General features: G+C 31.2%; 3 protein-coding genes across 3 annotated transcripts; 2 read left to right on the forward strand and 1 right to left on the reverse strand.

Moving 5' to 3' along the window:
- Positions 1–1430: 1430 nt before the first annotated feature.
- LOC111303363 (pleiotropic drug resistance protein 1-like) lies at positions 1431–9057 on the reverse strand. Its single transcript, XM_022899583.2, has 24 exons — positions 8600–9057; positions 8375–8495; positions 7946–8034; positions 7766–7850; positions 7511–7670; positions 7328–7404; positions 7155–7208; positions 6987–7077; positions 6568–6869; positions 6199–6480; positions 5784–6100; positions 5546–5706; positions 5333–5436; positions 5084–5240; positions 4904–5011; positions 4643–4806; positions 4109–4441; positions 3622–3912; positions 3437–3520; positions 3223–3356; positions 2716–2943; positions 2454–2625; positions 2013–2267; positions 1431–1936 (listed from the first exon to the last, which is right to left on the reverse strand). The coding sequence occupies exons 1-24, from the start codon at positions 8923–8925 to the stop codon at positions 1679–1681; spliced, it is 4353 nt and encodes a 1450-aa protein (XP_022755318.2). The 5' UTR covers positions 8926–9057; the 3' UTR covers positions 1431–1678.
- A 5529-nt stretch (positions 9058–14586) lies between these two features.
- On the forward strand, positions 14587–16491 carry LOC111304244 (V-type proton ATPase subunit c''1). The gene is made up of 4 exons (XM_022900774.2): positions 14587–14775; positions 14881–14958; positions 15866–16036; positions 16135–16491. The coding sequence occupies exons 1-4, from the start codon at positions 14648–14650 to the stop codon at positions 16304–16306; spliced, it is 549 nt and encodes a 182-aa protein (XP_022756509.1). The 5' UTR covers positions 14587–14647; the 3' UTR covers positions 16307–16491.
- A 566-nt stretch (positions 16492–17057) lies between these two features.
- LOC111303365 (uncharacterized) lies at positions 17058–20195 on the forward strand. Its single transcript, XM_022899587.2, has 3 exons — positions 17058–17441; positions 19103–19225; positions 19719–20195. The coding sequence occupies exons 1-3, from the start codon at positions 17288–17290 to the stop codon at positions 19934–19936; spliced, it is 495 nt and encodes a 164-aa protein (XP_022755322.1). The 5' UTR covers positions 17058–17287; the 3' UTR covers positions 19937–20195.
- The last annotated feature ends 56 nt before the right edge of the window (positions 20196–20251 follow it).

Raw genomic sequence — 20251 nt, forward strand, 5'->3', positions numbered from 1 at the left:
TTTTTTTTAAATTAGGTTTCAGGTCGGGTCAGGTTCAGATTTTAGGTAAACCCAACCCGATCCGATTTTATATAAAAATTTATTTATTTATTTATATTTAAATTTTTATATTTTAAAAAATAATATTTTATATTTTTAAAAATAATATTTTATTAATTTCAGGTCGGATCGAGTTTGGATATAAAAAAAATTCAGATCGGATTCAAATTTTATAGTTATAAAATTGAGTCAGATTCAAGGTTGACTCGACTCGTTACCAACCCTAATCCCGACTTGATCCATTACCATCCTTAGTTTTATTTTTCATTACGTAATTAAATTGTTAAGACTAATTTAAAAAAAAAAACTCCATATTTAGATCCGTTAATTTAAAATATGAATATATGATGTAATGATATAATTTAAAATTCTAATAATAATTATATATATTTAATAAAATTAAAAAAATATTTTATATTTTTATATCAATACGAATTATATCACGTAAATTTCATATAAAATAATATATAAATACATGAATTATTTGTTGGGATCATGACAGCTCTGATAACACTTGTTAATTAAAAAGCTTTAATCTAATTAAACAACCGAGCTAATAAAAATATAATCAAACAATCAATTAATCATAGAAAAAAGATAATAATTTAACGTGATTTGACTTAACTTACTTAACGTCCATAAACAAGAAAAAAATTTCATTAGTTGTAAAAAATTACAAAAAAACATTAAATCAAACACTCACAATTAATGCTCATAAACATTTTCAATTTTTTTTAGACCTATGAAATATTTTCAACTCAAACAAATATATATCTATATACACTCATATATTATATCTATATAGACATTCTTAATCTTCTTTAGTTCACTTAAAAACATTTAAACATACATAATCATAAGCTCCTCTAGTTTACTAAAAAACATTCAAACATACAGTCATAAGACATTAATCTTCGATAGTCTTATGGGGTGTTTTTCTTATAAAACTCTATAATTCTTTTATATATTTTTTTCATACTTAACTTTATAGAAGTTTCATTTATTTATAAGCATAGTAATTTACTTATTAAAAATTATTTCTTCTTAAAAATTTTTTTTTATAAATTTTTGTGTCCATCAAATAATATCTTATTAATCTCAAATAAATCACTTAAATTTGGGTTCATGGATCACAGCCACAGCTACACAGGAAATTAAGAATTCAATTAAGGAGAAACAACAATGTGAAGTTTTAATTCAATCAGCAATTTACCTTTCCAAGCTTTATGCCAAGATTTCATGAAGCTTTTAAAATTTTTTTATAAAAAATTATAATTTAAAAATAAAAAAATTAAATAATTATACGAGCAACCAACAATAATATGATCTATTGAGAAAGTAAAATTTTAATTTCAAGATAACTTCAAATATAAATAAGAAATACGTTGCTAGCAAGTAAGTTGTACTATTTTAGATTATACCATTTCTTTTACTGTAAAACTTTACATTCAAATAAAGGAGTCTATATTGTAATGATTGCCAGAAGGAAAAAAAAAACCAACAGCAACAACAAAAAGATAAGGAAAAAAAACTATACAATACCCTGTTTTGGATATAATTAGTGTACCTTACATGAGCAAAACTTATTTGGATTTGCAGTTCAAGAAATGGCCTGGTGGTAGCCATGTTAATGGTACTTTCATCTCTTCTGGAAGTTAAATGCCTTGATTGAGAATGCAAACATGAATCCGAAGAGCACACATATTCCAACAACAACGATTGCAACGACTCCCACAAATTCTTGTCTAAAACCGAAGTAGTTTCTTACAAAATGTTCCACTGTTTCACCAGACTCAAACGCGTGCTGTATGTCTCCATATTGTGAAGCAATTAGTCCATACAGGGTCCAAGAAATGGGGCAAGCCCAATAGTACCATCTCCACCACACTGGAATCCTCTGTCATGTCATCAATTTCATTCATTATAATATGGTCTCATGCTTTGTATGCAACAAAAGAGATAGTAATGGTTACCGTCCGGGGGACGATGAATCCTGAGAAAAGATTCCATAGTGCATAGAAGGCAGATGAAACTATTGCAGCAATATTGTGGTTTGGAGTAACAGCCACTGTCATCATTCCGTAGAAAGTGAAGTATAAGAAGGTGAAATACATAAAGAAGAGATACCAGAAGAACTTGGTAGGTGTCCATTCGAATCCAATCATGGCATATACTATAACCCCATAAATGACAGTTTGAATCAAAATGTATGGCAGCTCAATCACAACCTGCAAAATAATTTGTAAGCATCAGCTTGTTTGCAAAGCCTAGACTCTTTTTTTTTTTTACATAAGAGGTAACCGTCTAAGGAAAAGGGATTGCAGGTACTGGAATGCCACTTCTTAAAGGTGGTTGCATGAATCATTGAATTAAGCTCTGATGTGCTGAATCTCTAATAACAAAGGCAACATTACCTGTCCAAAGGCATATGGTAGTGCTGAATACATCCCAGCTGCTCTTTCTCTATAAAAGACTGTTCTTTCAATTGCCACAACTGGTTGAACTGATGAACCGTTTTGAAATCCAATAAAGACAACAGCAGCATACATAGAACCCATTGAATTCAAAACATCCTGTTGCCTTGTTCTGCAATTACTAAGCATTTCGATTCATCAGAGATTAAAACACAATAATACATGCTCACCACTTCACCATTTGCATTAAATATTTATATACCTTTTGGAACCTAAATCCCAGAATATTGTCCCAAACAATAGAGCAATAACAGTTGTGAACAAAAATCTCACTGCAGTGTATGGTGGGTTTCGCCAGTAAGACCAGTACTGCTTCCATAGACAAGCAATACATTGAGTAAGCAAAGATTGTGAATATCTAGTCTGGAACTGTAAATCCTTGGAACCAGGAGCAGGACTGCTTAGTTCCTTAACCAATTGCTTGTTTCTCCTGTACCATTATTTTACAGTGTCAGTGATTGTACAACAAAAATTGATGCATCAAATTTTAACAATCTTTCAAGGACTCGGATATTTATGTAATAGTATGATAGTTTGCATTCCAGTCAGTTTAACAATTCTGCAATAGGAAACTCAGAAACATCAATTACTTATAGAGCTAGGTTTACAATAATGAATTAACCTCTTTGACTTGATGTGATTGTAAATTTAAACCTTGAATTCCTAGACCCTTTTCTTTTCACTTCCTGAGTCTGTCAGATGATCCTACCTATATAGTTCCGAGTTCTTGTATATGTCGGTGAAGTTGACACGAAGGGCTTTTTCTTGTGCTGCTGAAGTAACCTCCAACATCCAAGTTGCTGGATTGTAACCATCCTTTATCCTTGGGATTCCATTTATTTCCTTGAACAAGCAAAATCTCTCAGGAATTATGCAAAAGGTATAAAATAAATTACCACTGATCATGCCCTCATGAGACTAACCTCAAAATACTTTATCAGATGGCAGGAATGACGGCCTAATGGACCCACATATATTTCTTCACCTCCTCTTTTCAACAAAAGTAGCTGTTTTTTTTTTTTTTTTTTTCCCAATGATTATGTATTTGTGTTAGTTTTGAGAAGCCAAAAGAGATAAATGGCAGCCAAATTTTGGAAATGATTCTCACCTCATCAAAAGCATCAAATATATCGATGCTTGGTTGATGGATGGTACACACCACAGTTCGCCCTGTATCCACAGTGTTCCTCACTGTTCTCATTACTATGGCTGCTGCCCTGGCATCAAGACCAGAGGTAGGCTCATCCATGAATATTATGGATGGGTTGGCAACAAGTTCAACTGCAATCGTTAGCCTCTTGCGTTGCTCGGTTGAAAGACCATTCACCCCAGGCAATCCTACAAGTGCGTCCCTTAATGAGGTTAGCTCCACAAGCTCCATGACTTCCTCAATGAACATCTGTAACACATCAATTTGATTTAGAACAAATATTGCTTACATTCCAAAGCAAAACTTCGTCTTATGTTTTGTCACTACTTCCATTTAATTTTTCTAGTTTCTATTGACTCAAACACCTGAATTACTGTTGAATGGTACTACATTGCTTTATTCTTTCGAAAGTATAAGAAGATAGCGGAAGTAATTAACAACATACCATCCTGGTCTCAGAATTGACCTCTGGGGGTAGTCTAAGCCACGCAGAGAAAAGCAAGGACTCATATACTGTAACATGGGGGGAATGGATGTCTGTTTGCTCACAGTACCCTGATATGCGAGCAAATGTTTCCTGCTTCTTTGCATACCCTGAAATTTTTATTGTTCCCTCAACATAACCACCAGTTTTCCTTCCAGCCAACACATCCATTAGAGTAGTCTTGCCAGCACCACTAATACCCATCAGAGCTGTTAGGACTCCAGGCCTAAAAGCACCACTCACTCCCTTCAAAAGTTCCAAACGATCCTCGGAAATACCTTGAGCTTTCATTTCCTGCAAGCATTGTAAAAACTCAGGATGAAAAGTTCTATCAACATATTTTATTAAGTTCTAATTTTTTTTAAAGGTCTTATGCTAGTAAAAATTTAACCAATATCTACAGGAAATGCATTGAAGCTTTGCAACTCATTTGCCTATTTTTGCTAGGTCCTAGTTTTGAAAAATACTGTTGCCTCCTGATAGAAGTTAAGATACCTGTGCCATATCTACAGCATATTTGATTTCATCAAAGGTCATAGAAAGGGGTTCAAAAGGAAGAACCATGCCCCTCTTCCTGTTCTGATCAGATTCATTGATACTCCCAACTTTTGCAGACAGTGATCTCGATGATGCACTTCTTCGGCTTTCATTCCCTCTCTCTGCATTATTGTTGCATTAATCATGTTACAGCCTGAGTAATACAATGTAGCATCTAAGAATATAACTCACTATTGTTTAATTCAATTAATGACCCACCAGAAGAACCTCTCCCCCTTGATGATAGCTCAACATTCTCTCCAGTTTTGCTAGCAATTTTCTCAGCTAAGGTTTCTTTAGATATTACTGCTTGAGGCTTCCCAAATGCTGAATCAAATTAATCTATCAGAAAACAAGCTTCATATTTGAAAACTGATAAATCTAATGAGAGGAACTTACGGTTAAGATACTTTAATGCCAATGTGAAGAGCAAATTGAATAGGAAACAATATCCAATCAAAGCCCCCACTCCAATCCAGTACCAATGTGCTTCAGGGAAAATTCCACGAGACTTTAAGATCGAAACTCCTAATGGTTCAGTGGAGTTGGAAGGAACCTACAGGACAAATATTTTCAGATATTTTCCAATTTCTCATGCTCCAATGTCAAATTACTTCTTTTGTCAACATTCAAGAAAATGTTGCTTACATGACTCCAACTCTTCCCTAGAAATTCGTTCACAGCTATAGCATTCTGTCCATACATCAAAGGTGAGATCCAGTAACCCCATATCCACCATTTCTTGACATCATCTGATGCAGTAGAATGTGGAAATCACCATCAAAACTCAATATAGATCGTTGAGAAAATAATGATAATAACTATAATAATTAAATTTATTGAATTTTACGTTCGGTTCACCTCGGGTTAGGATGAATCCCCCCATAACAAGAACTGCAAGTAAAGCAAATGAACCACAAGTATTTGCAACAATTATATTTCTTCCTAATCCTCCCATTAATCGGAATAGTCCTGATGCCATCTGGCTAAGACATATGAGTAGTAAGTAATACTTGAAAAACCTGTCAATGAGAGCTTTAATCAGATTGTGACACACAAAACATGGACCATAACAGATATGGTATAGCTAGTTTCTCACCTCCCAGAATCTGGGTCAAAGCCAATGACATAATAACTTGAGAAAACCCAGATGGTAACCTCTAAAATGCTGATTGGGATCTTAAGAATCCATGCGGGTAGAGAATATGCCCATGGAGGATAGAAGAGAAGGTCCCTTTGCTTGTAGAAGACAGGAAGTTTCAAGATGGTCATCGCCAGCTCCGCGAATCCATTGAACATTATCATAATGAGAATAAAGAACAAAGCTCCCATAAAAATCCCACCATCTGCTGTTGTATCTCGATGCATCTCTGTCCTTAGAAATATTGTCATTGTTATGAGCCCAACGAAAATGAGCTGAAATTTCAGCAAGAAGAGAAAAATCAGTTGGACATAAAAATGTTCCAGCATATTTTTAGAACAGGTTTAGTCTCTTTAAAAATTTCTTTACTCACTTGAATCGTTTTGAAAACATAGACGAATATGTTCCTCTTCATTAGAAGAAATTCCCTGGATACACAAGCTTTTAACAGTTCCTTCTTGGAAACACCATACTTGTCTTTTGTTAGGGCAGCTGGATGGCTTTTGGATTTGTCAAATGGAATTGCAATATCATCGCCTAGCTTTTGACCAATATGGAAAGACTGAAATGCTTCAGCAACTTCCTTGACAGAGATGAAACTGTAAGGCTCATCTTTATGTGCCCAATATTGCTCCTGATCTTTCCTTGATGTCACCTGTTGCACACCATGATAAAAGACCCAAAAAAAGCTGCAGCTATATTCAAACAGAAACTATATCAGAATGTTTAATAGTAGAATTACTTCTTGTAAAAAGTCTGCAACTCCTTTTCTTTCAGGACACTTAAAACCCATGTATTCGAAGAACTCAAGCACGTTTTCCCGTGGACCTTGATACGCAATCTGTCCATCTGAAAGAAGAATTATATCATCAAATAGGTCGTATGTTTCTGGAGCTGGTTGTAGTAGAGAGATAAGAGCTGTTCCGTTGAGGATGTGAATGGACTGTCTCAGTGAATTCACTATTTGAAATGTTGTTGAACTGTCCAAACCAGTAGATATCTCATCCATGAAAAGTGCCCTTGCTGGTCCAACCAGCATCTCCCCTGTAAAATTTTAGTGGGAAAACGCATTCAAATCATTATTCCGTTAGTCCAAAATTCTGGGAATCAATACACATTTTTTGTCAATTACTTGTCAGAAAATCATTGAATAAGATTTACCTGTTGTGACTCGCTTTCTTTGTCCACCTGAGATACCTCGTATCATTTCATCTCCCACCATGGTATCTGCACAAACATCAAGCCCCAATATCTGCATTCTTCCAATATTAGATACTTAACAGACATGGAAAAAAATCTGTCTCCTTAGCTTGAATCTGAGATGTGTACCTTGAGAATATAATCTGTAACTACACTGGCCTCTTGTCCCTCCAGTGCTGCGGCCTTCAAATTTAACATACTGTGTCATTTAACAGCTAAAAAAAACACTTCTCCAAATTGAAATGAACCAGTGCAAAAACAAACTGAATTTCTTTTGGGGTCTCCTTACTGTATTGTCCTACCTTCATATAGATATCAATATCAGGATCAGGCTTGATATTTGCTTCTTTCTCTCTACGAGACAATTCTGCCAGCATCTCTGCCAATTCCCAAATGGCAAAAAAAAAAAAAAAAACATTTAAATAAAGAATATCAAACTTTTCAGACCAATTGCATGTAAAAGTTCAGGTTTTTTTCAGTTTTACCATAACGAGGTCCAACTCCTTGACATCTTGCTGAAAAAGCTAATGTTTCTCTGACTGTCATTTCTCCTATATGAAGATCATATTGACTTATATAAGCTGATGTTCTCTGTGGGACAAATTCTTCCATTCCATGTCCATTATAAGTTACTCTGCCTGAAAACTGAGATTTTCATGTGCGCCCATATCAGATCTTAATGCCAATCAACTGATCTCCAGGATAAAAAAAATTCAAGTACATGAAATTTATGTACTTACTTTCAAATCTTTACCGAGCTTTCCAGCTAAAGACAATAGTAACGTGGTCTTGCCTGAGCTTGGGGGCCCTAAAAGCAACGTCATTCTGAAGAAGTTTGATCAAAGAAATGAGTGGTGCTAACATTTCAAGAGATTATGATCGATTTCTGAAATCTGAGATAGAAATAGTACTCTTCATACCTTCGAGGTCTGATAATTCCACTGATATCATTAAGGATTGGTAAAGGTTTCTTTCTACTAGGAAGAATATGCAGATAACTCAATAATCCCTTCAGAAAAACAGGAAGCTAGAAAAGTTGGTAAGGTCTATTCAATTAGAAGCTGTGGCAGATCCATGTGAAAATGTCGAGCGTTCATAACACTTCCAAAGGAAAACAAGAAAATTTGAAGGAAATTTTTTCTTTGGATATTCCAAAAAAAAATTTTAAACACCTTGTCCATTGATAAAATTGATAAATCTGTAGACAGTTTATATATATATATATATATATATATATTATAAGTGAACACTCCCAAGAAAAGATGGTGGATCCGCCATTAATTAGAAGGTACAATGTTGGTAGCTGAATGCAGAATAAAGCTTGTTTCTGATTCAACAGGCAAGAGTACCTCTAGAATATTTACACAGAAGTTGAACATGGTAGGTAATGCTCTGCTTCCCACATAAGCTTCTGCTTCAACAGTTAAATGCTCAAACCGGACTTCAATTGTAGGCATATCAAGTCCAACTCTGTGGTTTGAGTTTGATAATTCATAGAACCAAAAAAAAAAAAAAAATTCATCAACTCGAATGCATCAAACAATCAGAAGAGAAAATAAGATAGTAAAAGTTACCTGTCAATGCGTTCCTTAAGCTTCAACAAGAACCTCTCATTATCATCTTCTGCAATTTTTACCAGCCTTTCCAGCAAATTCCTTCTCTCAATGAACCCAAGATTCTTTATATCAACCTCCCTTGATTGGCCTTCTTCTTCAGTGAGTATCCCTCTCCTTACACGCAAATACGTAGGCAGTCTCTCGATAGCAGCCCATTGCAAGGCTTGTTCATCATCTTCTTCACAAGAAGACTTGGAGAAAGCAGCTTCCATGGGATTGTTCCTCCAAATGCTAGAACTTCCAATACGTGCACTGCTGACTCTATATGAGTCACCACCCTCCATTTTTTTTGGCCAATGCCACCCAATGCAATAATAGATTCTCAGTATAACTCAAAACAAAGGCCTGAAAGAACGTTCTTTGTTGCTTTCATACATGAACTTTAGAGCTGGATAGCAGCTCAATGTAAGATATACGTGTATCTCTCTCCATTTGATTGTTTATAAATATTCGTGTCAATGGACAGAGAAAATAAAAAGAAAATAAATAAAAAAAATTTAAATAAATATTTGCCTTTATGTCTTTCTTTGTTCTTTTTTAAGGAGCATCAAACAATATGCTGGTTCTTTTATTTTTTTGAAGTTATGAATCAAAAATACATGCATTTATAACCTACTGCAAAAAAAATTTTTGTATTTTTTTAACACTTAATTATAGGATGATGTGTTCCATCAAAAAAGTTATAAGATGACGTAATGGCATATATCATATGGAACATAAGAAATTTAAAAGAAATTTTTAATATAATATCTACGTTATGAATTTATTACTTAAATTGATATTTAAAGAGTTGTTTGTTAGTGACATGTAGTCATTTGAAGTAATTATATTAGAGATGAGTGTCATATTAATTAATAAATTTATAATTTAGATATTATAATAAAATTTTTTTAAAATTTAAATATCATATTAAATATTTTATTATAGTTCAAAAATCATTTATAATATTCAACCAATTTAAAAACAAAAATTTAAAATCAGTGAGCGAATTATAAAGTGATTACTTCTTTTATACTTAATGTGTCTTTTAATCTTACTATCAACATGACTCTCCATTTTTTTAATCTTACCATCAACATGACTCTCTATTTAAAGTTGAAAAAGGAGAGAGTGAGATCCTTGGGTTGTTTCAAACCCTACAAATAGAGTTGAATAAGTTGGGTATAAGATGGATGACCCAAAATATAAGTGATAAAATGTTAAATTTCATCACATGATATATTGATAGAATATTAAATTTTAATTATAAAATAATTTCATTTTAAGTGTAATTTAACATTATTGTTACTATTTGAAAAAGTTTGATTTGAAAAAAGTATATTTCAAAGTACGATTAGAAAAATATAATTTAAAATTTTTAACGTTTAAAATTATTATAAAAAAATAATATCGATGTATTGAAATATAAATATATATATGTATAAATAATCAAAGTTTAAAGTTATATGAATAAAGAATAATTTTATCTTTCAAAAGTATATTTAAAACTCAAACACATTAGCTCATGCATTTGGTTTGCAAAACCAAACTTTCTGACTGCAAAAATAAAAATGTTCATCCAATTTAGCATTAAGGTTATAAATTAACTTATTGATTTAGTGATAAATTTTGGATTTTTATTATATATTTTGAAATTATTTTTTCATTATAAAATAGTTGACCTTCAAAAAATAATAAAAAACATTTTGAGGGGATGAACATAGCCATTGACATTGCCTATCTTTCTCTATTGATTCAATTTTTTTATAAAAAAAGCATACAAACAAGTTTGAAAGGAATGAAAAATAGATTATTATAAATCTATAATTATTGATTTTGATGGTAAATTAAATTTAAAACTTCACAATTAACAAATAGATTTATTTTTTATTGCATGTCATTTAATTGAAAAAATATATATTTTTAAATTAAAAATTCAACTTTTTATCAATAAATCATGCAGCTAAATCAGGCAACTGGTAAATATAAATTTAATTTCTTGTGAAATTAAAATCTTCATAAATAATGTATAAGATAATAACTGATAAAATATTTCCATTGACTTTGCAATTAATTTAAATATCTCAGATTTGTCTTAAATGATTGGTTCATTGAGGTTAGCTAAAGATTAGCTTTGTGCATTAGGATATTAGAGACATAAATTCTATTTCAAATTTACCTTCCCATCTGTTTCTTGATGGCTTTACCATCTCTGTCAAGCAATATTCTATTGAATTAATTTAATTTCTCTATATATATTTTTTAAGTTTCTTACTGCAAGTCACAATCTTAACCAAACTATAATTATTATTTCCATGAACAGGGTTAGGTGGATGTCATGTAACTTTGAAAATTTTACATTTTACTTTGAGCACACTCAAAAATTAAAATAAAGTGAGGATCTCATAGAAGAATCATACTATGCCATATATTTTCTTTTTCAACTTTTTTTTTTATAAATTTTAATTTTATTTATTCAAAATTAACATAATTTTGTTACAATACAACGAAAATATCAACGATCACATAATTTTCACACAAAAAAATCAATTCGAATAATAATTTATTCTAAAAATAATAACGTTAAGATTTCTATAATCGAATTTTAATAATTTTTTTTAATCTAATTGATCATTTGTATTGTATTGTTAAGTAAAATTATGATAAATTCGTTGTGGTCGTAATAAGAAGCGATCGATTCCAAGTTAATGTCCAAATTAAGTAAGCAAAAATCGATCATGTGCCTCAATTTAATCTTGTAACCATAGAAGGCCAAAAAAAAAAAATGATAATAAGCATAATCATATGTCCCATGTGTACGAAATCCCCACAGCTACGGAGAAAATCTGGTAGGTCCAACATCGAATTATTATTTAAATCTGCATTCCTATACATTTTCTCAATAATTTATGTGATACTATTGTGTTGTTTATGGTACACGCACCAAAGTGGGTTGCACAATTATGTGATTCGAGTTATTAATAATTAATTTAAAAGAATTTTTTGTTTCAAAACCTATCTTATTACTGTATGTGCCAACCACATCCTAGCATCAAATTAATTAATTAGTATAAGAAACAATATTAAAAAATAACTCGAACCCGGTTTTTTTTTTTTTTTTTTGGTGAATCTTGTAATTTTTAAAGTATATACATATCTAAAGCTGATCTTAATTATTGATCTATGTTTGTGGTTTAATTTCTATATAGACAAAATTAATTAACTTAAAACGATAAGATAAATTATTTCATTTACTATTAGTAAAGTTTTTATATTTCAATAACATAATTAAGAGAATGATATATATTTTTTAAAACATATTAAAAATAAAAAATAATTAAAAAATAAAATATGTATCAATCTCTTAACTTTACTTATAGAATTAAAAAATTATAGTGATAATATATAAAAACAATTTATTTATTTCTTTGGATTGTGTATTATAGACTGCTTAGAAGTTATGGATAACTTTTTGTTCTTGAGGTCTGTGTGACTTGTGTCATTACATTTTGCAGGCCAGAAACTTTTCTCTATAAATTTTCCATTCAAGCCTTTATATTTGAAATTGTTACGAATTAAACATAATTAAGATTAAAATTTTAATACGTTATAATATAACAAAACAACGTGATTATATTTTTTACAGCAATTTATAACCTACATTAAGGATATATTTGTTTAGGTTTTGATTAATTGGTTTTGTTTTTTGTTATTTATTTTTTTATTTTCAGTCCATTTTTTATATTTTACTTTTTGTTGAAAAACAATAAAAAATAAAAGCGCCAACCGGAATCTAAATAAAATGTTTAATTGTGAAACAAAGATCTTTTCTCATGTTCAGACAAGATACAATAATGTAAGAAAACATATAAATAAAAAATAAATAAATTTAGGCTGTATTGAGCTCGAAGTCAGAGAATTGGAAATTTGTCTTTGGAATTGGATGGGGAGACATGATTAGAAAAGGTAAAAAAATATGAAATCGATGGGTTTTAATTTGATCAGATCTTTTAGGATTGATTTTTTTTTTTTTTTAAATTGATATCGAGTCGGGTCGGGTGACATAAAGAAAAAATCATGATCGGGTTTTAGATAAATCTGATCCTATCCGATCCGATATATATAAATAATTTTATAATTATTTATTTAATTTTATAATTATTTATATATTTATTTATATATATATAATTTTATATTTATATTAAAAATAATATTTTATTAATTTCGGATCGAATCGAATAAAATATGATTTTACATAATATCGGATCGAATTCGGATTTGAGTTTTACATGTTTAAAGTCAAGTCGAATTCGAGACGAGCAAAAACCTATCCCGACCCGACATTTACCTCCCTAGACATGACCGGCCTTTGGAAATATTGGTTTGAGATTAATAAATTGAAAAAAAAAAACAAAAAGAAGAAAATGGTGGAAAGAATCTAAAAGATCTTGTAGAAAGAGGAAAATGTCTAATTGCTTTGTATCTCGTTGGGTTGGAAATGGGGTGGTTTAGCATGTGAAGTTTGCATGTCTATCATCTTTTACATTTTATAAGATTAAATTACTAATATTTGTGCCTGGTGGTGGCCTGTACATGGACCAACACTATGTTCTATAATAGGTAATGTACTTTAAATATAAAGTATAATTCATATGATTTATATAATTATTTTGTAAGTTTAAATTCAAGTTTTTGTAATTATAATCACTTCATTTATTTTAAGCTACGATTAAGAATGGCAAAATAAATTTTAATATGTCTCGGTTCTATAAAATTATTTTTTTAAATTAAAGGTCAAGTCAAAGGTAGATTAATTTTTTTTTTTAAATTGAATAAAATCAGAGTTTAATTTTAAGTATCAACTCCTCAATCCGATCTACGTATATATAAAAAATATATTTTATTTATTTATTTAAATCTAAAATTTTATATATTATATTAATAAAATTATTATTTAATATTTTAATTTAAGATATTAACTTAATAAAAATATTATATCTATGTATGATTAAGATGTAATTTATATTAAAAATAATATTTTATGAATATTATACTAAAACTAAAAATATTAAATTAATTTTAAGTTGGGTCAGTTGTTGTTTATAAATACATGGATCCATCAAATATTAAAAAAATAAATATTTTGATATTGAATTGGATAAAACTTGAATGTAAATATTAAAAAATTGAAATTGAAATCCAAGTAAATAAAAATCAATCTCAATCCAATCCAACTTGTTGCCATTCTTAGCCTCAATCATTTTTTTTTTTTTTTGTAGAAAAAAAGAATGCACTTTCAAATTTGATGGATATCTCATGGTAAAATCTAAAGATTCTTACTTTATGTTCATCGAAAATATTTCTTTTTAACTACTTGAACTTAAGGAAAGGGTAATATGAAGCTTAATCTAAATTCTATTATCAGATACTGTATTCACATTTTATGCTATTTTTATTTGTAATACTCTATTAAAACACAATAAAAAAAATTAAATTATTTTTATGTGATTTATTAATCAAAATTAAATTAATAAATTCAAAAAATCAATTTTATATTTAGATAATTTATAAATTTTAATAAAATGAATGATAAACTATATGAATATTCACACGAAAAATAATATATTGTTATTTATAAGCAGATTCAAATAAATTTTAATCTAATTATTTTTTGCAATTCATTATTATGATATTTAATTCAATGGCCACTATCTTAATCTACTTTTAAAATAGTAATTGAAAAAAAAAATTTTTTGAATAAATTGAAAAGTTGAATTAACCAAAACTATAATCCGAGCAATAGAAATGACCAAAATTACATAATTATTATATGAAACACCTTAACTTCTAGCCCAAGAAAGATCCACTTTGAACCCAAGAGGTGTCGGCCCACATCTTTAGCATCTAAAGAAACGTTGCCGTTTTGACTAGGAGCACTCTTTTCTCTCCCTTATCTCATCAGAATTCGGATCAATCATAAGTGCGGTGAATTCATCAGACCAAGGAGTAAAGCAAATAAAAAGGACAATGTCAGGAACTTCAACGGTTGGAGATTCAAGCTCCTGGGCCACTGCTCTCGTCAAGATTTCACCTTACACTTTCTCGGCAGTCGGTATCGCCATCGCGATCGGCGTCTCCGTCCTCGGCGCCGCCTGGTACCGTTCTCTTTTAACTTTCTTTTATTTTTAATTTTTTCTTTAAATCTTAGGCGTAATTTTATGAAACATGTATCAAATTGTTTTTTTTTTATACACTCATAGGGGAATTTACATAACTGGGAGTAGTTTAATCGGTGCCGCCGTTAAAGCTCCTCGAATCACTTCCAAGAATCTCATTAGGTAATCTTTTTTCCTTTTTTGTTCTTAATTTGATTGCGTGATTTAATCTGGGAAAGGACCTATTTCTTATTTTTCATAAACCCTAATCTATTAATTAAGTTTGTTCTGTAGTTTATAAATAAATTGCCCTTAATTATGCTTTATTCTTTCAGATTTGTTGAATTGAATTAGAGTTTGTTACTGGCCTTTGAAAATCATATATGGGAAACTAATAACGTTCCTTTTTTTAAAAGTTTGAAGTGTATTCTTATGCACTGGATCTATAAAATGTTTATGCTTGGAACTTGCATCGAGCTATCCTGGCAATTCGTGTATTTGAGTAATGTAAAATATTGAAATTCGTGTATTTGTGACTTGTTATATACGAACACTTTGTGTTGACATGAAAACATGAAATGTGATTTTTTTTTTTTGTTAAACTTATATATAGTTATTGCTAAAATTTTAAACTGTGTCACATTTATGTCCTTTATTCGTACTATGTTTGTATATGTCACCATGTCATATTTTAAATTGCTAGGTCTAGTTATAAGTTGGAAGGAGGGGCATGCATTTTCTTAAAACTGAGCATGAGTGACAAGAGTAGCTATGATTATAGAGATTGCCTTGCAAATTTAGAGATGGCCTGCCTAGTATTGAAATGGGAAACAAGTTGCCGATTGTGTAACTTACTCAATTCATGTAATGTCTTCTGGATTAATTGTAAACTAGAGTGGATGGACTAATGGAGAACAATTATGAGTCATGAAATAGATTTGAATAACTGGACTTGATCAAATTGATGGTATCTTAAATTTTGTTTTAATCTGAGATGATCTTTTCCTTGGCATTGCTGATTATTTATTTGAGATGCTGCATTACCTGTTGAAATGGTAAGTTTTTTACTCAATGCTGTTTTGTATTGCAGTGTAATCTTCTGTGAAGCTGTGGCTATATATGGTGTTATTGTGGCAATTATTTTACAAACAAAGTTGGAGAGTGTTCCAGCATCACAGATACATGCCCCAGAGTCTCTTAGAGCAGGATATGCAATCTTTGCTTCTGGAATCATTGTTGGCTTCGCAAATCTTGTTTGCGGGTTCATCTTTCTATCCTTTATTCTTTAATCTCTAAATATAGTTATCTGAACGAACATTTTGCTTATTTCTGTGTACTCATGGTTTGTTTCGGTAACAGATTGTGCGTTGGAATAATCGGAAGCAGCTGTGCACTGTCTGATGCGCAAAACTCCTCACTTTTTGTGAAGATTCTTGTGATTGAGATTTTTGGCAGTGCACTTGGACTGTTCGGAGTGATTGTAGGTATAATTATGTCAGCTCAAGCAACTTGGCCAGCAAAATCAGTGTAATTTCATGCACTAAGTAGAAAATATCAATTCGGTTATGTGAGAATGCTACCTGTTTGATGTACCAGAAATGAACTCTACATTTTCCTTTTAATTCGTTATTTGTAGGTATGTATGTAGAAACTTGCTTGGCAATGTTTCCTCTTTTTGTTGTTATAATGAATGAGAAATAAAATTTTTTATGAAAACCATGAATGAGAAACTCTACATTTTCTTTTGTCCTTGATTTCTATCAAACATAAAGCCTTTGAACACGTGAGTTTTAGATTCATGTTAAAATGAATTGCTTACCCAAATCACTGTCACTATAGTTTTGACATTCGTGTACTTGTGTAATGTAAAATATTAAAATTTGTGTATTTATATTATATTTTATATAAAAATTATGTGTCATAATTTGTATTGATATAAAAATATAAAATATATATTTTTTAATTTTATTAAAATTTTAAATTATATTATTTTTGTGTTTTATTTTTATATCATATACATATCATGCAATTGTATCGTTTTAGATTAGCAGTACTCTTCAAAACATATTCATACGAAAATTCAATTTTAACTTGAGAAACATATATCCCAATTTTTAAATTAATAAATTGTCACAAAAATTTTAAAAAAATTTATTTTTAAAAAATAAACTGATATCGCTCTGCGGTTATGGCCAGGGCCTGGTGAGAAATTTGGGCTGAATTCTCAAGTCCAACCTGAGAAATTTCATGGAAATCAAAACGAAACCCAAAAAAAGTGAAACCAAATCAATGGAAAGCAGTGGGAAACGAAAAAACCCCAATTTTCTTCTACCCACGAAGCAATCATTCTCCCATTTGTCTAGACTGTCTCCCTATACCGCCATCGTTCCCCTGCACATACAAGAAGTCTGATTCTGTCTGTATCATCCCCTCACCGCCATTGTTTTTTACCCCTCCGAAAAGTTTCCATTTTCTTCGACTAATAAACTGAAATTAAATTAAAGAGTGAGAAATGGGGTCTGGGCGAGAAGTGGCAATATCACTAGATGGAGTGAGGGACAAGAACGTGATGCAGCTGAAGAAGCTCAACACTGTCCTCTTCCCTGTTCGTTACAACGACAAGTACTATGCTGATGCTCTGGCTTCTGGCGAATTCACCAAGCTTGGTTTGCTTCTCTTTTTTAAATTTTTTTTTCCTTTTTCCCTGTATTTTTTGCCTAATCTTTTCCGGGTTTTCCTTATTTTTCATAAAACCAATGTTAAATCCTCTTTGTTTAGTCCATGTTGTTTTGCTTTGTCTTTGCAATGGCTTTTGTGAATCATGGGTTTTTCTTTTCTGTTTGTTAGTATATACCATCTATTGCGAAATTTATTGTTGCTTTTCTCCCGCTGACTTTGTGGTTATTATCATATTATGGGAATTTGGTGATTGTCTTGTTGGTTTTGGCTTCTGCGTTTGATTTTGAGATTTTAGTTATTTGCATTAGAAAAATGCTGGTCTTGTTGGGCCAGTTTGATTTATATTGGCATGTGATGATACACATGATTGAAAAATGGTTTAATCAGGTTTTAAAAGAGAAAAGTATAAAATTAAGAGGATGTAATGACATTGAAACCTTCTTTTTTATTTATTCCCATTCTCAAAGACCCAAAATCGTTAGCCTAGATGTTTAAGTTACAAGTGATGAAATTGACAGTCTTGAAACAAAACGTCTATTGATTGATTGTTCCTTGCTATTTTCGAGGGGAATTCCGAGTTGACGTTTGCTATCAAGGTGTATCAGTTATCAGTTTAGTGTCCTCCCTGTGATCATATTTCAAAGTAATTTGTTGTAGGATTAAATAGTTTCTGGTTAGATAAACCAACGTAGATTGAACTTCTTGTTCCAAGCATTGTGTTCTACAGCATTTGAGAACTAACTCCTTTAATTTTTTTTTTATCTTCAACTTTTTTTGGGCTTATTGAACTTAAGAAATGGGTGTCACTATTCTTACCATTCATTCTTTTCAATACATGCATACATGTTGTACCTATCACATGACAAAACATTCTCATTTCTGCTGTTGTGCTTGTGCAGCCTTGGACTGAAATATGTTTCCAATCTTAACTGGTCCACTCTGTCTCTTCTATCTTGGTCCTCTACATATTATGGAATGTCAATACATCCATCCTTATCCTGCATTGCTTTTTGAACTTTTAAGCAGTAGGCTAGTAGCTATCATTAAACTTTTCTGGAAAACTTCTTAAAGTCTTAAAATCCCAGGCTAAACTGATTCTGAAATTTGATGTGTTGTGTAGGAGGTGCTTGCTTGTTGAGCTTGATGATCTATATCAGTTCACTGAAACTGTAGACTGTAGACATTTCAAAACTTGTTAGCTTTTGGAGAATAATTATCCTATCATTTCCTTCTGTCATGATAATTGTATATATGTTTTATGTTCTCCTTAATCCTTAAGTCATGCTAAGAGAAATACAGCAGATTGAAGTTTTGAGTAGCTCTATTCTTGTCTAACTTTATGATCTTATGAAATGTGAAGAGCATGTTTGTGATCTTTCTTACCGTGCCTTCAACATATGATATCATGTTTTATTATGTTGGCATTGATGGTTAGAAAGATACAATTAATGTTCTTTTATTGCTGTTTGATGGCTCTTGGAACAAATTGTGTATGGTTACACTTGCACATGCACATATCATATGATGTGATTGTTATACATAGCTATTATGCAAGTCAAGACCTGATAACAGCTTAAATGGAACATGACCGTACTATCCAAATATCAGCATGTTATGCTAATACTCACTCTTTTGCTTGCTAACTCAGCATATTACAGTGACATCTGTGTTGGATCAATTGCTTGCCGGCTGGAGAAGAAGGAAGGTGGGGCAATCCGTGTGTACATCATGACATTGGGTGTGTTAGCACCATATCGTGGGCTAGGCATTGGTGAGTAGACAAGCAATATTTCTCCTGGAGTATGGCTTGCAAGGGAATTAACGGAATGATCTTTGTTCATGGTTATTGATTTTTAAATTTGTCCTGGCACCTTATCATTTTTGTTGGTACCTGGGATGCTTAACTATCACAAAAGAGTAATATGTTCGTTAAGAAACTTGCTCATAAAAAATTAAAAAGAACCTGCCCACTCTTTAAGTGGGGTTGGGCTGCCACTGAGTTAAATGGTTCATTTGTGACTAAGAATATAGTATATTTCTTTATAAATTATCAGTACCTGTAAACTTACTCTTTTCACTTCCCCTCTTAACCTTTTACCTTCTGTACGTGTTAAGCATCGGAGTAGCTGTTGTCTCACACAAACTCCATTGTGGAAATTATGTTCCCCTTCATTCTGAATAAAAAACCATAGTTCGTTAATAACCTTTTATCTTTAGTTTTCTTTTTAATTGGAAAGTTAGCTTAAAATCTTGGATTTATGCAGGTACAAGGCTATTGAACCATGTTCTTGATCTCTGTTCAAAGCAGAACATACCAGAAATTTACTTGCACGTTCAGACAAACAATGAAGATGCCATCAACTTCTACAAGAAATTTGGATTTGAAATCACAGAGACAATCAAGAACTATTACACAAACATTGAGCCTCCTGACTGCTTTGTTCTTACCAAGTTCATCACTCCATCACAAGGGAAGAAATAGCAGTTCAAATCTAGTACTGTTCGCAGAAGTCATTGGTTATTATTGATATGTTATTGAATTTTATAAATTCTTATACTTGGGGATTATTTTGATGATAAGGATGATGTAATGCATTAATGACATGAGTTATGGCGTTGATGAGATGAGCTACAATCGGTTTATCTCTGTGTTATGAGCTGAAATTTTGTTATTGTCATGTACAACACTTTGTTGGTCAATGACCGGCTAGTCGATATGATTAAATGGTTTAGTTGAATAACTGAGCATCTGTAGTTAACTCCAACAAATTGCAATTACTACATTTCTCCTTACATT

Source organism: Durio zibethinus, chromosome 13, assembly GCF_047325235.1.
Source record: "Durio zibethinus cultivar Kanyao isolate XHJ-2024 chromosome 13, ASM4732523v1, whole genome shotgun sequence".
Taxonomy (NCBI): Eukaryota; Viridiplantae; Streptophyta; class Magnoliopsida; order Malvales; family Malvaceae; genus Durio; species Durio zibethinus.

What these genes read in the sequence shown, in the direction of transcription:
- LOC111303363 (XM_022899583.2), bottom strand. Translation starts at nt 8,925, where the DNA reads ATGGAGGGTGGTGACTCATATAGAGTCAGCAGTGCACGTATTGGAAGT. An exon ending in AGGAGTTGGACCTCGTTATG is followed by an intron (nt 7,405 to 7,510) that starts GTAAAACTGAAA and finishes GGGAATTGGCAG; the next exon opens with AGATGCTGGCAGAATTGTCT. An exon ending in AAGGGGGAGAGGTTCTTCTG is followed by an intron (nt 4,807 to 4,903) that starts GTGGGTCATTAA and finishes ACAATAATGCAG; the next exon opens with AGAGAGGGAATGAAAGCCGA.
- LOC111304244 (XM_022900774.2), top strand. Translation starts at nt 14,648, where the DNA reads ATGTCAGGAACTTCAACGGTTGGAGATTCAAGCTCCTGGGCCACTGCT. An exon ending in ACTTCCAAGAATCTCATTAG is followed by an intron (nt 14,959 to 15,865) that starts GTAATCTTTTTT and finishes TTTGTATTGCAG; the next exon opens with TGTAATCTTCTGTGAAGCTG. An exon ending in TTCGCAAATCTTGTTTGCGG is followed by an intron (nt 16,037 to 16,134) that starts GTTCATCTTTCT and finishes TTTCGGTAACAG; the next exon opens with ATTGTGCGTTGGAATAATCG.
- LOC111303365 (XM_022899587.2), top strand. Translation starts at nt 17,288, where the DNA reads ATGGGGTCTGGGCGAGAAGTGGCAATATCACTAGATGGAGTGAGGGAC. An exon ending in TGGCGAATTCACCAAGCTTG is followed by an intron (nt 17,442 to 19,102) that starts GTTTGCTTCTCT and finishes TTGCTAACTCAG; the next exon opens with CATATTACAGTGACATCTGT. An exon ending in ATATCGTGGGCTAGGCATTG is followed by an intron (nt 19,226 to 19,718) that starts GTGAGTAGACAA and finishes GGATTTATGCAG; the next exon opens with GTACAAGGCTATTGAACCAT.